Source organism: Protopterus annectens, chromosome 10.part0 (genome assembly GCF_019279795.1).
Source record: "Protopterus annectens isolate FY-2018-M chromosome 10.part0, PAN1.0, whole genome shotgun sequence".
Lineage (NCBI taxonomy): Eukaryota > Metazoa > Chordata > Ceratodontiformes > Protopteridae > Protopterus > Protopterus annectens.
Window position 1 is genome coordinate 1657242832 of NC_056744.1, and position 18868 is coordinate 1657261699.

Consider the following 18868-nt stretch of genomic DNA (forward strand, 5'->3'; position numbering starts at 1 on the left):
AAAAGACTTAGCATCAAGTCTGCCAGATAATACTTGATGCTAACAAGAAGACATCCTTGCACATTACCTAGACTCATAGAGCAACTCTTCTTAGCCTCAGGGAGATCACTAAGGGCCTGCTGAGAATTAATTAGGGGTAGCATAGGCATCTTAATGTCTGCTGGACAATTAGTCAAAATGCTACAGACTACCTGAAGGTGCGGCTGCCACTTATCCTACACATTCCTTCTTGCTAGGAGGACAAAAAGACAGAAGTAAAAGTACAACATGGATAGTTCTGAAAAAGGATTCTTAGGAGGCTACAGTCCTTAGAAAATATTTTAAAAAATGATATTTCCTGCTCAAGTGCAGGTACCATTTATAAGTTGAAACCTAGACTGATGGAGGATGAGGATGATGAATTTTCTTGCTCGCACTACCTGCTATGAACTACCACTACCTCAACATTACATTCAATGCAGTAAATACTAAACAAGAAAACAAAAGAACCAATGAAAGACATGTGAAGTCAGAAACTCAAGTGCTCTAAGTTACCCAGGACCTGAAGCAGTTAGTTCAATTCTCACTTAGATAGATTACCACTTAATCCAAGATGGCCTCAACACTGGCCAAAACGTTTTACTCGAAGCAGAAAATAAAATGCAAAAACAGTGTACTGCAATCTTCTCTGTGATGACACATCCTGAGATGGTTTATTGCCTCTCTCTGCCATTATCTGAAAAATCTCACTAAATTAATACTCTTGTAGTAGAACATAAGGTAACAGAAACTACACCCCCTTCATCCTTGATCACAGGATCAGTGTGATGTTTTTAATCCTCTTTCTGGATATTTCACAGGAGCTTTCTGTGTCTGATGATGAATATAGTCAACAAAGGTATTCATATGTCCTTGTGCCAAAATTCCCAGATCAACTTCCACACGTTGTAAGAGTATAACCTCTTCAGAATCCTGACCATGAACAAGATGCATAATCTGTGTGACACATATCCCCCCACCACCACCCCAGCAGAGCTGGGTAACCAGTCTCAATTCCAATAACACTGGCCTATTCAACAACTTATGGACCTGCAATGGCCACAATGCTTGTCCTACAGAGAGCAGAACACATGTTGCAGGGGCTGCAACACAAGCAGAAGCAACCAACACAGGAATCCACACAGGTTACAATAAATATGCAGACAGGCTTATGCAAGATATGTTGACCTCGGGTAACCTGGGAAATAAACTCACCTGAGATGGAGGAACAGGTTCTGATCACAGACCTTGGGACACAGGTGGACAGTAGTCTCTCCTTTGATATTCACATTGCCACAGTAGTCAGGAAATCCTTCTACGTGGCACACCACATCACAAAAGGTCTCTCATCCAGGAAAAAAGTGGTCACTGCTCCCCTCGACTCATCACTCATTAGTCCCATTATACAGTGCAACGCCCCTTTTGATATGTACCTCACAAGACATCTACAACAACTGAAAAGGCCACAGAAATACCTCACAAAAAGGATCATCGGCCTCAAACAAATGTCCTACGCAGACAGTCTCAAAAACCTCCAGCTTTACTCTGTCGCATATCGCCTACTCAGAGGCAATCTCTGCCTAACAAACAAAGCTATGTCAAACCCAGAGCTGTTGGACATGCTCCACGTAAAGAAATCCCAATCCCTCCAAGCTACACGCTCTAGGGACCTAAACCTTGTCACCACAATAAACAGAACATGCTGGAGGGATAGATCCCTGTCCCAGAGACTTCCCATACTCTGGAACAAACTACCTATCTATATCAAACAAAGCTCCTCATTAGCACTCTTCAAGAAAAATCTTGATGATTGGATGGGAGATAGGAAATTCACCCCGGGCATCACTTCTGTGGCTCTGCTTGACAGGGGCACAGGAAAATAATTTTCTTGGGTGGCGAAAGCCAGGGTACATTTTGGCTAGGCTTATATAGGCCCTAGGGCCAATAGCCTAGTACCTACCTATGAAATACTGAAATCAGCTCACTCCAGTATCAGAAGAAATAATGTTGGGAGTAATGAATGGTAGGAAATAAACTTGAGAATACAGCAAGGGATTTTGGCAACTTATATTTCACATGGTCCAGAAGAAAAGTACGAGACCATACTGGATCCATGTTTATGACCAAATTCTGAGAGCCAAGTGTGGACAGAAACTGTGTGTCTGTGTAGTATGTCCAAAATACTCCCGGACAACTCATTATAATCAGTGAATGGAACTGCCAAACTAGAAGGGGGGAATACAAAGACCCCCAAGCCAGGGAAATGTACAGACAGATAAGGTTGGACATGCTTGACCAGCATACAGATGACCAAGACCATCAAATGCAGCACAGATCAAAAGTAAGAAATCATTCATTATAGCAGCCTGCACACCCGTTCCTGTAGAAAAAAAAAGTCTTTATGTTTAACCAGTTTAGCATCAACAGCGATTCTTTAAAATAATGGGCTAACATAAGGAAAAAAGGCTTCTCAGAAGACAGAGAAGGCCTACATAGGGTCTCATTTCACTGAATGACTAGATGGAGACATACACCAAAGAGAAGAGCAGGACCCCTTCTGCCTGTCTGAGAAATCACCACATTAGAGAATGAATGTAATGACCCTCACCGAGATCTAACCTTACCTTCAACTCCAAACAAATAAATCCTGAGCGGTTATTTATACTTCTCCAAAGTAGCCTCATTTGCATTCAACAGAAATATTGCAATGCTCTGACTCATGTTGAGAACCTAAAATGTACTCCATTATCATGACTATAAGCATGAGTAATCTTTTTGCTGTAACCAGTGCCACTGAAAGTAGGAGTTGTGATGGTAAAAAAGTCGAATGCCTGCCCCCCCCCCCCAAAAAAAGACAAAAATAATTAACCTATGAAACTTACAAGCAAAAGCAAAAAACACATTGGATTGTAGCACCTTCTCCTTTTGTCAAACGATAAACATTTTAAAGTTAACGTGTAAGCGAAGGAGAAAAGAAACACTTCTCACAATGTCATCCAGGTAAGCAGGCTGTGGCTGTTAGATTTGAAATAAACATGTTTAGTAGCAGGAAGAAACTGGTTGTGGCGGTGGTGTGGGGCATCGTGGGTAGGGGAGGTACAAAAGAAGCCTGGAAAAGTTGTTTCCAATTAGCGGAGCATACTCTGAGTACACAATCCTGTAGGGTAATGAGGACTAAATCTCCTCATCAGATCTGTCATTATACTCTGCTTTTTATAGGTTAATTTCAGTTGGTCACTAAGGCAATGTCTGATCTTGTTTTACTTGAAAATCTCTAGTGGGCATACACTTCTAGGGAAGCTAACACCAGAACAATAAACCCAATACTAAAATAAATAAACAGAAAAAAAAATGATGGGTACATTAGGCAATGCTTTTCACATTTATGGAACACACTTCCCTCTGCAATTAGAAGTCATATTTTTACAGAACAAAGTTCCAAAGAAATGGCATAGCCCTTCAACACAGCCAACAGCGAGATCTATCAGGTGTATGCAAAATACATTTCTGACAGTGTTCCTCTTTGTAAGTAAAGTCAGCCATCAAAATTTTAATTTCATTACTTGTGAGCGAGTGAATTAAATGGTTATGGGATATAGACTGCAATATAACTGTTGTGAAACCATACCAACTGGTAGGTTTAGAAAATTAATATAACTGCTCACTTACTAGATTTTAGTCTATTAAATCTCACTTTTTTCCTCTCTCTCTCTCTTCAGATACTTTACACCTAACACAACTCCTGCATCTTTGAAGATTCTTTTGACTTCTCATTCTATGCAGCATTAAAAGTGATTTTTTTTCCAGAAACCAGTGGTTAAGTAACAACCTTATGATCTAAAAGTGTAGAAATCAAATCAAGTGAGCACTGCAAACCAAGGAGTGCTATGAACTGTCATGAAACAACTTCACATGGATGCGTATTAAACTTAAAAGACAATGGACTGCTGGAGAAGTGCTTATAGGTTCCAAAGATGAGACACTCGTACCGAAAAGTGCTGGGACTGAGTTCAGGCAAGCCACAGCACAAGTTAAACACTTCTAGCAACTAATGTAAGTATTTCAGACACACTCCCTTTAAGTGTACAGCACACATACCATTTTTGAAATTTAGACCATGATAATTAACCTCCCTCCCCCAGCATAGAAACACAAGCTTATTTAATTTCCATAGTTTAGAACATACAGTCGGGCTGGCAATTCGACACCATAAAAAACGACTGCCAATCACTAGCGAACCGGAGTTCTGCTATGGCGACCCCTAACCGGGAAAAGACAGAAAGACAAACAACAAGTCAGAACAATAGTGTGCTGAAAACTTCACTTAAAACATGGAAAACTACTGACACCCTACAGCTGTACTACAGTAGGGCCTACCAGTACACATGCCCAGATATGAACAATGTGCCCTCACTGGTACAGCAGGAAAATGCTGCTTCCTGATCTGCAGTGAACTTTTTCTTTCGAGTTATAAAACAGTTTACAGTAACAGAATGACAACTAAACAGCAAGCTTCCTTGTTATCAACTATTAAATGGCACATGTACATAACAATGAATTGTTGCACAGAAAAGAATTACCCCTGGAGGTTAGGTCACAGAGGGCAGTGCCAGGGAGCAATGCTCTAGACATGCCCCAATAGCCACCAAGAACCATAACCCAATCACAATGTTGGCGAAACTATGAACAAATGTTTACCAACAAAGGCTTCACATTTTCACAGGTTTTGGTACAGCAATTACAAAGGCATCAATGTGGTATTCTAAACCAAAGGATGCAGGGTGTTTTTTTTTTTTTATTATTAAAGCTGGAAGATCAAAAATCAAGATTTCTTAAATACATTTCCTGTTAAAATCCTGGCCCCAAATGTACAGAGTTGCGTGATGAGAGAACATCAAAGTTACAGGGCTCTCTGAGCCCCTAACCACATACAACATCCCTGAAAGAACTACAGCCTCACAAATATACAACACAAAACACTTTCACAACACTACTAAGTGGTGGTAGTCTCCTATTTGGTATTTACTTTGTATACACCCAGTCCAAGATCTCAGAAATGTGGCTGACCAAGTTGCTGCTGATAAAAGCAGAGTACTGTTAGGCACTGATCCACGGATACTAAACAGCTTCACCAAGGGCTGTAATATACACAGTGTAATGAAAATGGTCTCAGGTTAAAAGCAAAATAGTGCAGCATTTAGTAAAAAAATGTTCCTACCCAACTGTTTTAAATCCTATTCCTCTTCAGACAGACAGAATCATAAGAGACCTGTGAACTTAAGTAGACATTTCTCTCTCATTCAATCAAAATATTTCCACTATAGTCAGGAAATCCTTCCATCAGATCCAGTTAATTTCCAATGGAATAACTTGAATATCCAAAGAATTTATCCTACCAGATTGTTCTTCTCTTATCACAACCATCAATGAATGCAGTGCCCGTTTGGCATGTGTAAACCAAAGCATATTGCTGCAAGCAGAAAGGCCCCAAAGATATATTACCAAGAAAATGAAAGGCCTTCAGTCTTTCAACCATCCTGCTAGAACAGCACAACACTCATTATATTCAGTAGCCTATGGGGTACTCTGAGGTGATTTGCTGTTTGAGATGTTTAAAGTTCTAGTCCTATTTGACCCTCTGTTTCTTTGCAAACCCACTGGCTCTACAAACACCCAGAACAGGAACCTAAACCTGCAGTAACAAATAAGCGAGACCCACTGGAGAGGCAGGTTCCTAACTCAATGTGTTCCCAGCCTATAGAATATGTTCTCATTTCAGGTCAAGTAAAGCTTTACTCTGACAACCTTTAAGCCAAGTCTTGTCGACTGAGTGGGTACACATAACTTTACATAAGGGTTGCCCTGTATGGCCCTGCTCAATTTGGGAGGGGAGCACTATTAAATGTTTGGAAAGAGGGGCACAAACTATCTTATGGTCCTCATGATCACTTGGCTAGTAACTGTTCCCAAGTTGCTAGTATTTATGCAGTATATATCTTTTCTCAATTACGTTGTACAAATTCTATATAAATTACAAGCAAAATCATTACACAATAGTACATTTCTGGCACAGCACATTGCTTGCTATAAAAAGTGAATGTGTTAATTCAGAATTAAGCCTATTATTTTGTATAGTTTACACTGCTAATATACACAACTCTCAGCCTCTTACCTCATAATCAATAGTCTTTTCTCCTAAAACCACCAGTTTTTAAGAGGGATTAGGAGGGACAGAGAAAGATTGAGCCAAAATCAGAGCTGCCCCTGAAAACCAATGGCATTTCAAAGATATGCAAGTGCCATTATCTGTAACATTTCTTCAGCTTGTTTGTGCCACACATCATTTTTATTTCCAAAACAAAAGTTGTGCCAATGCAAAAATACAAAGCATACTTACTGTAAGCAAAACAACTGGGTATTGTTTTTTGAGCTCCAAGTTATCGCCAAATGTTTCCCGAGTGGCCTTGTTATTTTCAATGCATTCAAATTTGCCTTTTTTCTCTTTCAGAGTCTTAACTTTTTTGTTTGTAAACTCCAATTTACCACAAAACTCTTCTGTATCAGAAGCAAGGAGATGTTTTTCAAGATTTTCTTCCATTTGTGTCAAGGTAGCTGCGTCTTTCTTAAGCTGTTGGATAAGATTCTGTCCCTTGTCTTGAAGAAACTGGTGCAGTTTGGCAAATTCTTGTTTCAAACTAACAGCATATTCCTAGGAAGCAAAATTTTGAAAGAGGTTAATTTTTACTATAATGAAGAGCTAATTATCTATACATTAATTCTCGATACATTAATTATCTATGCATTAATTATCTACACATTAATTATCGATACATTAATTATCTACACATTAATTATCGACACATTAAATTATCTACACATTAATTATCTATACTTTTTCCTTGTGTAACAAACTAAGAATGTGCCATCCCACTGAGACAGAGTTAAGGCATTTCTAAGCAACCCTGGTGACCTGGGTGACAAAAATGAGCCCATAAGAATGGCTCAAAGGGGGAGATGGATAACCAGCCTGGGATTTCCTTCTCTTTGGAGCAGTAGGAGGTGGATAAATACCCAGTACAATGAAAACTCATAGAACATAGCAGGACCCACAGAAACGTGGTGATAGTCCTTTCCCAGCTTCACATACTTGAATGTACAATGTCAAGATAGAAGATAGGTGCCTGTCTGACCGATATCTTTGACACGCCCCAACAATGATCCGTCAGTAAGTATACTGGAAAAACATAGTGTGATGTTTATGACTTCTACAAAACTATGTGGAAATAAGCATAAAAATACAACAATGATCAATCGTGTAAAAATAATATACTGCAAGACACTTATGAGGAGCTCAGTAACTCAGGAACAAAAATAAATAACAGAAAACACTGTGCAAGTCTTGTATAGACAATATGCTATAAGATGTATACTAGGAGCCAAATAAGACACAAACAAAAACTGACAAATCAACATGATTTGGTTGGTCCTTTATAAACAGACATAGGTTCATAGGTTCATAGATTAGTACTAGGCTAACTGCCCTTGCGAGCCATTTTAAGCCTAACCAATTATCCCTTGGGAGACTCGAACCCTGCACCTTGTGTTTGTAAGGCAAACACCTTAACCATTAGGCCACCCTCCCAACCCCAAATAAGTTTATTAATGCTATGGAGATGCTGAAGATTGAACCCAGGACCTTATACATGCAAAGCATGTGTTCTACCATTGAGCTACTTCCCAGTTATGAGAAACCTAGTAGACCCGGTAACACAGACACAAACTGAGGAATAAACAAGCATATCCAGAGTCTGGGCTCAAGTGTTAACAACTACCAAGTAAAAAATAAAAGTAAAATTCTCACATAAAGATTTCTAACTATGATTGATAGCAAGGATACATTTCTGTGCGACTATTAAACATACATATTATCTACCAAAACAGCATTTGCTTTCGAACCAAGATGGGCTGTACCTCAAGGAATTAAATAAACTGTACCTCAGGTATTTATGACTGACTAAAGGTGTTTTTTCCAAGGACAGGCTATCCCCAAGCTGCACAAGCAAAGTGAGATTACTCCTACTAGGAGAAACAGGGGGTCTGGTGGGAGACGGAGACAAGGAGAAATTATAGTGACTGGGCCATTAGCCATGATACAAGTGACAAAGGAAGGTCATTCCTACATGATCCAACTCTACTTTAGCAGACAGTACATTTCTAGAGGAAGGAATAAGGCCGTGGCACCAAAATGTTACTTCCCTATTGTAAACACCTGCACATACAGCACTGAAATATCCGTTTTGTTTGTTTATTTGTTTTTACTTACTTCTTTCTCTTTCTTTATACTTTCAGCGGGTAACTGAATTGGTCCAGGGACCCATTTTGACCATGACATGACATAGGCAAAGACAACTGCAAGTAAGAAGTGTACTTAAGAATTAAAAACAATATTGCCATTAAAGTATTTTACAAAGGCCGTACATACAATACAAAGCCAATGTGTGACAGTGAATGTTTATTGAGGCTTGTGTTTGTTAACTAGCCCCAGGATTCATGAAGCTTGCGCCATGCATCAGAGTAGCGTCGGCGATCTAGCGCCAAATATGGCCGTCGAGTGATTCAGGTAAGAGCTGTTTCCACGTGCACTACCAGGGTACGCCAGAGCTGTGCATCTCCCGCAGCATGTATGCAAATTACCCCATGTGCAGCAGAGTAGCATGCAAATGAAGGTAAATAGCGATTCATGAAGTTGTGCAGGCGTAGCGTAAGCATGTAGAAATATAAACCAAAAAAAAGGCTTACATTTTGTCAAACATAAAATCGGAGCCATGAAAGTGGACCAGACTTACATATTATAATGTTAATATATGCCAATGGCTAAATATATAGCCAATGGCATAAAACGACATGCACAACATATAAAAAAATAACATTTAATGTCATGGCCATACCAACGCAAAGTAAAACCGCAGTGCATCAGTGCGCAAACGGGATCACAAGGAAAATATATTTAGATGTCATAAAACTGTAATGTAACGCAATTCGGGTCTATATTATATCAGCGAACACTTAAAAAAGCGAACGCTGATTAATCAACCTTATGTAAGCGAAAGCTTACAATCTCGAACTGTCAGATCAGCGATTTTTTTCCTAGGGAAAAAAATCGTTGATCCAAAACACACACACAACACAAGCACACCAAACAAACAGAAATCCACACACATACACCTAAAATCTGACACCTAACCCTACACTGAACTATGCACACACCACTAACTATCCACTTACCTTAACCCAAACCCTAACCCTAAGGTCCGTCACTATCGCACACTCACCTCACCCGCTCCCTAACCCTAACTCACCTAAATCCACCCTAACCCTCATGTCCACACAATCGCACACATACCTAACCTGAGCCCTAACCCTAACACTCTCAGCCACAGAATCACACACTTACCTGAATCCGACCCGTAACTTTCCACCACAGCACTGAAAATACCGAAGCAACAGAAACGGACAACCGAATTCTTTCCCTAGGAAAAAAATTCGGGTTTCTGCTGCTTCGATATTTTTCACTTTCGCTAAAATAAGGTTGATCAATCAGCGTTCGCTGATCTAATATAGACCCCGCAATTCATGATATCCCCATAATAGTCAATGGCACGCATGCTACACCACAACCATTTCACAAGGGCTGCTAAGGGTCTGTGACAGTGTTACGTGCGGTAACTAGGAATTAGCAGTCAATGTCATGCAAATGAGTCAAGTAATACTGAATCGCAAATGCCCCGCCAGCATAAGGATGTACCACACGGCATAGCGTTACAACACCGAGGAGTGGCCTGGAGGTAAACATGACATCAAGAGAGGGGCACACCACCGTAGCTGTAAGCACATTGGATCATTGCTATTCTGTGTTGCATGTTGCTAAGCAAAGCCGCAGGATAGGGGTGTGGAAGCAGTCATAGCTTTGCTTAGCTGAGAGCACACAAGGTAACCGAAAGTTCATGTGAACGAACGCGCACAAAACCTGGTAAACGGTTGTGCATGGCGCACACCACAGCTGAAACAGGAAGGATACGGGAAGACAATAAGGAAATGCTGCAGCATGGTAACTGGAGTACAAATGAGCAATTAACACCTAGAAACTCACAGTGGGCCATAGACAACAGCTAACAAGGCTGCTAGGAGCTACCTGCAGAACAGGAAAGGGGAGGTGCCATACAGCAAAGAAAAGAGAACTGTCACAGCAGAACAAAGCAAACTTGCAGTAGATCAGCTACATAACACATTTCTCAACACAACCCTGGGTTGTGGAAGCACAAAACAAGAAAGGCGGCAGCTGGATGCATGCCTGACAATGGGAGGTGAATTGGGTTGAAAATAGAAGTAAAGGGCAATAGATGAATCATGGCAGACAAGCGTAAGTCAACACCAAATGCCCCACAATAGCAGTACCTGCTGAAAAACCAATAATTAAGACACCCTGCAGCTGGAATAGCACAAACACACCCAATTACACCAGCATCATCCATTGCACAATAGTATAAGGTGTGAAAGCCCCACACACACTTGTGTATTCCCAGACACTCTGCACCATTGGTGTATACAGACTGGGAACTTTTAATATGTATATGTTAGGGGCTGCCATAGCTTTGATTCACCAGCATGTGTTGGAGACTGAAGGTGGTGTGGAAGATGATGCTGATGACCATCTCAGGCACCGGATGGGGAGATGAGTGTTCAGACCCCGGGTAACCTACCAGGGGCTACATGATCTGGAGATAGTAGAGCGTTACAGGGTGGACAGGGACATCATACAGCAACTTGTTGAGCTGTGCCAGCCACGCCTCAGAGCCAGAAGTAACAGAGGGGAACCCATCACAGTGGACACAAAGGTATGTGTAAGCTTGAGAATACTAGCCACAGGTACCTTCCAAAGGCCAACTGGAGATATCATGGGGATCTCACAGGCATCAGCATCCAGGGTACTCCACCAGTTCCTGGATGCCATGTTACCACATGCCAATGAGCAAATATACTTCCCCCAAATGCAGAAGGAGTTGGCCAGCAATATGCGTCTCTTCCACCATGTGGCAGACTACCTGGAGGTACTGGGTGCAATAGACTGCACGCACATACACATCAAGTCACCACCCGGTGAGCAGGGTAGGCGCTACATAAACTGCAAGGGATTCCCCTCCATCAACTGCCAGGTCGTGTGCAATGCCCAGGGCATTAGCATGGATGTGTGTGCTGGCAGCCCTGGAAGCTATCACGACTCCCACATCTGGCATGCCTCACAGCTGTATCAGGTATTTGCCAGGGGGGACATCCCATATGGCCACCTGGTGGGGGATGCTGGCTATGCACTGGAACCGTGGATGATGACTCCCATCAACAATGCACACACAGCCATGCAAGAACGCCATAATGAGGCACACACAGAAGCCAGAATCATCATAGAGCACGTGTTTGGGATGCTGAAATCACGGTTCCATTGCTTGGACATATCTGGTGGAGCCTTGCAGTACTTTCCAGGAACGTGTACCCACATCTTCATAGTATGTGCCATGCTACACAATATGGTCCTGCGGAAACAGCTGCAGCAGGGACAGAATGGTGAAGGCCCTCACAGCCCACCACCATAGCCAAGGGACCCACAGGCACAGGGGGACTCAGAACATGAACACCCTGTGCTAGCCCCAGTAGGCAGACAGAAGTGTGCCCAGTATGCCCATGCCTTGGCAAAGAGGGAATGTATAGCACACACACTGACAGTGTAGGCACTCATGGACTGACACCCATCTCCACCTGCACACACAGCAGACATGGATGGCACACACACATGACCACCTGTAAATTGTCATGTACAGGTGGTCTACTGTGTGCATCCTACATAGGTAGCCCTCAACTACTGTACACACATCCGCCATTGGCACAAGGTAAGTCAATACCTGAACAGTAAATTAAGCTATCAGAATGTGTCCATACTGTGTGTACAGGTTCATAGATACATAGGTAGGTACATGCCCAACAGCTGAGGCCACTCATAAGCATAGGCAAAACGTGTCTGCTGTCACCACCCCATCGATCAACTAACTGTCCCTCTGTGGAGCATAGCCACTTGCGGGATCCCTGGGGTGTAGTTACTGTTCACCATCCACTCTGCAAGGATTCCCCGGACTGTCACTGAGGGGTTCTATATAATGTAATCAGGGATGTAGTTCCAAATAATGGGGAGTATCCCTGACAGGAATCTTCACAGATGTCTACATGTTACATAGTATACCTTAAACACAGCTTGCATATATAGGTAGTTCTCCACAGAATAATAAAACATGTGGAACACACAACCGCTGAAATGTGCATTAATCACCCTTGCACTACCAGTGCCTGCTCTGTGGTGTAAGATATCACTGCCAGGATTAGAACACGCAACCATGAACACATTCATCATAATAACATACCACTAAGCTACCTGAGATGTACCAATGGCAGTCGTGTATACTGACAGGATAAAACACAAAAGGTAGGAATGTGCTGAAATAGGACAAACTGGCATGTACCCAATGAAAGGTGTATGTTTTATATACATACAGATATATATATATATATATATATATATATATATATATATATATATATATATATATACATACACACACATATATATATATATATATATCTATAGAGAGAGAGAGAGAGATGTCGATATATGGAGATATACATATAGATACGTTAACAACATCTACATAACCATGGAGGTATATAAATGGGATACCTACCACATACCGACTGCTTTACATACCGACGAGCGTAATCCTGAGGCTTAAGGTCCGAAACAACACAGTACCGAAACACCAGATGCGTGAGGTGTAATCTCACGATGTTAATGGACAGATAGTCAGTGCTTCTGGTGTTGCGGTTTGGGTAGGTTACTGTGTGTATATGTGTTTCCTAGGGATGTAGTGTGTGCAAGTGTGTGTTCTGTGTGTGGTGTGTGTTCTTGGGGGACTGTAATGTGTGGTTGTGGGTTAGCTTTGTGCGTCTGTTTCCACGACCTAGGATGTAGAATATTAAAGTAGGGGGTGGTGTGGGGGGCGCAGACACCTACATGGGGGGTGTAGGGGGACGTGGCCACCTGCTCATACGTAGTGTAGGATGGTTTGTTTGGATGCGTTGGGTAGCAGTGTGTCTGTGTGCATGTGTGTGTTCCATGTTCGTGTTACCTTCGAGAGTTACTGTCGATGTCGGTAATGTGGGGTATGGGAGTCTGGTCCCGGTACTGTGTGCGTCGGAACACTGTGGTTCCAGGATTCTGTAGGTCTCCCGTATACAGTGGTTGGGGTATGGGAGTCTGGTCCCGGTACTGTGTGCATCGGAACACTGTGGTTTCAGGATTCTGTAGGTCTCCCGTATACAGCGGTTGAAGTGTTCATACGTGTGTATAACATAGACCATAGCAATCACACATTCCGCCACTACCAACCTTTATGAACAAAGGATATGAAGTGTATATGCCTATTACAAATACGTGCTATGGACATGAGCCAATGATAGTGTTACCACCTGTCCCACTTTGCGAGGGACACTCCCTCTTTGGGCGGTTGTGCCCTGACCAAATATATTAAATGTGGCAAATGTCCTGGGATTATAGGACATAACTATGTCTCATATGTACTGTAATAGTTGCATACAATAGTTATTTCTGTATCTAAAATACCTACATGTTACAGGAAACAGGATAAACAACTAAACTGCTACAAGAATAAGCTTATAATTAGGCAAGAAAGGAAAGTTCTATCCCTTGTACTGACCGTGGGTTTGTGTCGGCCTGTAAAATTAGACGTGTGTCCCAAAAAGGTCCCACTATGGCCATAAGAAAAGGTGGCAACCCTAGCCAAAGAGGGTCAGTCACCATCACAACTATGATGACTGCAAATACCTATGACAGAAATACACAGCTATCATGTAGCAACACGTTATTAAATTCAGATGTATTACCGAAGGGATTCAAGGACTAACATCACCTGCATGCTATACAGGAGCCACATAACAGTGCCTTAATGAATCAGCCTGCAATTACCATTGTATTAGTCCACAAAAGGATAGGTGTTCAAATAGGGAAGGAACCCTCACGCACATAGCGAATATGTACAAAAGCAGTTCCTACACACCTGCATCTGCTAAGCACACCCACCAACATCACCCCACACACCCAAACATATTACAATACAAACTGTAACAACATCACAAATCATTCACACACTGTATGACATCTGCAGAAGCCTTAACATACCTTGTCAGAGACGCACTAACATGGCCCTATGTGAAATAGCTGCTGTTATACAATGGAACAACTGCTGATGTAATAGGGTTTGTTTGCACTAATCCCATTACAGAGGGTTGCGCGTACACCGCAATGCATTAGCAATTAGTGAATAACAGCACAGTATGCTACACTTGTACACCAAATCAAGGATGTCTGGTGAGCACACTGTACACCACATAACAGTTCATGCATAGCCATACAGCCTTGAGATGGCCAAGCATCCTTGCCAGACTTAAACATCTGCAGAAGTATCAGGTACAAACAAACCCTGCATAACTAGCACTGTTCCGAAATATAACAGCTGTACTCACATGTAGAACTAAATCTTCTAGCCATTACACACAGTCCACGGGAGTCATGAAGCTAATATATCTCTGTGTGTCTCCATATAGCTGTTGAAATATATCGCGATAACACATCTAGGCCGTCTCCCTTGAAAGTAAGGCAAACGGACAACGCCCAAAAGGAGTACTCACTTATACACCACTGTTGCCATGGTATCGGCTAATGGAGTAGCTGCACAGCTGATGTGCATCCAATTACCTACTTTGGAACAGCAATTGGTGGACAGAATACCACGTTACCAATATGTAACTAGAAAAGGATGTGTTATCACACATTCAAACCATCCGTATATACCAGCAGAACATTACAAAGAACATTGAAACACAAATAGAAAAGAACTGAATCAACAGTTAACGACACCTCGGGTTACTAATAAGGTATGTAGAACAGTCAGTATGTCTGTGTATGTAGTACTATTCTGTAGTATTTAAAGTGCACGCAATCCATATAGTGGAAACAGTTATCTTGTAGTGATGTATTGTTGAGCATAGTAACGCTTGTAGTATTTGTGTGTACTGCTGTAGGTCACAAGGCAAACACTGCATACACCACAAGGGATGCTATACAAAGGCTTTGAACAAAAGTCTCCTCCCACCACTGCTCCTCCCTACTAACCATAAACTGGCTTGAACTCCCCAATCAACTAGACTTCCTCCAAATTGTCTTAGCCCACAAATTACTTTTTCAACCCAACAGCTGCCATGCTTTATCCAATATCCTCCAACCTTACAGCCCCCCAAGACCCCTTAGATCCACTCACCAAAACCTCATTACCATCCACAAACCAAAGCGTCCTGCTGGTCAGCTTCTTCTATCCTTCATCCTAGCTAAAAAATGGAACGCCCTGCCCTCCACCCTGAGAACTTGTGACAACCTAAATACCTTCAAAAGTCTACTTCACTCCTACCTGCTTCTTCACAGAAAATGTAACTGCACTCCACACCCCATACCTCCCAAACTCCCCCCTCCCTTCTCTCCTGGCTAAACTCATTACCTTTCAAACTACTGACTTATACTCCGACTACAACTCATAAGCTATCTCCTCCCAGCATATCACTCTGACTCTAATTTCAGTCCTTTCATAATTACTTAATCTTCTTAGCTACCAAGTATTAGACTCCTCCTCTATCCACTTCCCTTCCTGGTATAAAACTTGTTTACAACTCCATACTGAATGCTTGCAAAAGAATCTTTCATGTGATATCTCAATTTGATACACAACTTAGCAATGTAAAATATTTCTATATGTTTATGCAACTTGTTTTGCAGTGTAAAAGAATTTCTTTCGTGTGCTATTTCGATATGATATGTAACTTATCAATGTGAAGAATTTCTATAGGTTTATGTAACTTACAAATCTTCGCAACTTAACAATGTAAAAACTATTATGTAACTAGTTATGTGGAGCTTTTCTCCCCGGGCCTCCACTGAAAATGGGCTCCCGAGCCCAGTGGACCTCCCCGGTCATCATACTGTAATAAATAAATAAATACTCCTCACCAGCCGAAGTCAGTGGCAGGACTGGTCCAACACGTATGTGCTATAACAGGGGATAGTATATGTTGATATATTGTAACTGTAGCCATATGTATGGGTGTATTACAGAGAATAACATGTAGAAGGTTGGGCCACTGTGCAAGTATGATTTGCATTGTGGGACATTGTGCCAATAACTGTGTAATGTACAGTATTGTAAGCAGATATGTATTATAAGCTACATAGCATTACTGTAATGTTAGGCAAACATTAGTTATGACAATTGGCATTTACAATACACAATAACAGGATACATATGTCTTTTAGTGAGCCGACAGTTTATCAGCATGATAGCAAAGTAAAATGGAAGAGCTACTTAACTATCCATGCACATAAGACATGTAATATGTACAAAGGTAGGTACTAGGCTGTCTTACCAAGGGTATCTGTAAGCCTAGCTAGCGTGTGTTGGCTTTCGCCACCCCCATAGGTTGGTTTCCTGTGCCTCTGAACGGCAGAGCCAATAGTTCCTTGTGCCTCTGTCCAGCAGAGCCACTGCAGTGATCCCCGGGGTACATGTCAGTCTCCCATCCACACGTCAAGTTTTCCCTTGAAGAGTGCTTGTGAGGGCCCTGCCTGATGTATATTGGAATCATGTTCCAAAGCATAGGGAGTGTCCGGGTCAGGAATCTATCCATCCAGCATGTCCTACTCATCGTTGTGGTTAGGTGCATATCCCTAGAGCATGTGGCTCTCAGGGGCTTCTGTTTAGGTGGAGCATATCCAGCAATACAGGGTTGGACATGGGCCTTGTATGTCAAGCAGAGATCACCTGTATATGTGGTATGCAACTGAGTACAGCTGGAGTTTCGTAGGTTGGGCTGCATAGGTCATCTGTTTTAGGTCAATAATCCTCTTGGTGTGGTAGTGGTGTGGTCTTCCAAACTGTTGCAGTTGTCTTGTAAGGTATATCCCACATGGGGTGTTGTATCCTTTAATGGGTCTAACATGACATGTGTAGAGTCACAATGGCCCCTCTGATCTGGATGCGAATCCATCATAGATTGGGGGGGGGGGCCATGTAGAAGGATATTCTAACCACCTTGTCATTATGGGGATCTCCTCCATGCATGGTATTGTACTCTCGTTTGCAACAGTGTCTTCCTCCTGTAGTACAATATGTTTATGGCAGGGGACCACCAGACTGGTTTAGTTAATTAGGAGTATAGCGTCCTGGTTCTGTTTGGGATAGCACAAGCCATGCACTCCTGTAAGTGCTTATACAGTACATTTGTGTAGGATTCAGCAGTTGTAACAGTACTGTCCATCTGCATGGGTATCATGACGTCCACCACGTTTATCTCAAGAAGCATGTAGTTGGCCTTGTAGACATATAGGTTCATAGGTTGGTACCAGGCTATCAGCGCTAGGGCCAATACAAGCCTAGCCATAACAATTCCCTGCCTATTTCTTCCCACACTATTTACTTCCCTGGACCCCTGTCTAGCAGGGCGACTGACGTGAACCTCGGGGTGAATTTTCTTTCTCCCATCCAATCGTCAAGATTCCTTTTGAAGAGGGACAAAGAGGCACTATTATTATATTATACTGTGGTTCCCTTAATGGGGGGTAGGTGCGGGATGTGGATATTAACGGTGTTCAGCACATGGTCTGATCGGACCAACAAGGAGTTGGTTTCATGTGTGGAGCACCAGTCACTCATGTTGGTAATGACTAGGTCTAGGATATTACTGCCCCTGGTGGGTGTGTGGATATGTTGAGTCAGGGCATTGGTGTTTCTGAATTCCAGAAACAGTTGAGCTAATGTGTTGGTACACAAGTAGTTTTCCCAGTTAATGGTGGGGTAGATTCAGTGAGACTTATGTGATGAGTGTGGTGTTGTGCAACTGTGTACCTTCTCCACATGGCAGTCAGGGTCAGGCTTGGTTGGAGAGACCTTTACCTCCAGTTTGGCTAGATGAGTGCATCTCTCACATGTTGTAGTGTTGGGTGGTAGGCGGAGAGGCTTGTCTGTGTACATGAGGCAATGTGTACATTGCCACAAGATGTCCAGATTCATCAGATAGACAGGTGAGAACACTGGCAGTTGACTCTTGGACATGCCTGAATATAGAACTACATTCACCTAGATAAGTGAGGAAAGTGAGTACAAGAGCTACATTACTCTATGCAAGTGAGAAAAGTATGTACAAAACCTGTTCACCCTTACCTGTAGGTAATGAAGAAGATTGAGTGCTATAGTAATTATTAGCTTACATAGTGTTTACAAGTCCTGAACAAGTGCTTAGCATGAATAAGCAATCTAGATAGGGTCTTGGATAATATAAACACATGGCCCCCTCCCCCCAACAGATACACAAGCATACATCCATGTACACCACAGGGCCCTTGTACCCACAACGATGCAGGTACAAGCTGCACTCAGTCTGCATGGGACCTGCCCACATCACAGGTTGTATCATACATATATGGCAAAACAAGATGCTCTCCACGTACACATCATGTAAAACATAGCTCCATGTCAGGTTGTGTACACACTGAATGGTGCACACCAACAGGTATCACAACCCACAAAGGGGGAGATACCACTGATAATGGGAAGTACTTTAGTACTACGCTGCTGAGTCTGGTCTGGAAGGCCATGAACCTTGATCACTTACGTGATGTCAGCAGTAC

At 42.2% G+C, this 18868-nt stretch overlaps 1 protein-coding gene across 1 annotated transcript in view; it reads right to left on the minus strand.

Annotated features, from left to right (window-relative positions):
• The window catches only part of LOC122813866 (zinc finger protein 431-like), a 149061-nt gene that overhangs the window by 88847 nt on the left and 41346 nt on the right, over window positions 1–18868 (minus strand). Inside the window, exon 2 of the mRNA XM_044086405.1 lies at window positions 6416–6727. Coding sequence (XP_043942340.1) covers window positions 6416–6727 — 312 coding nt within the window. The remainder of the gene's footprint in view (window positions 1–6415; window positions 6728–18868) is intronic.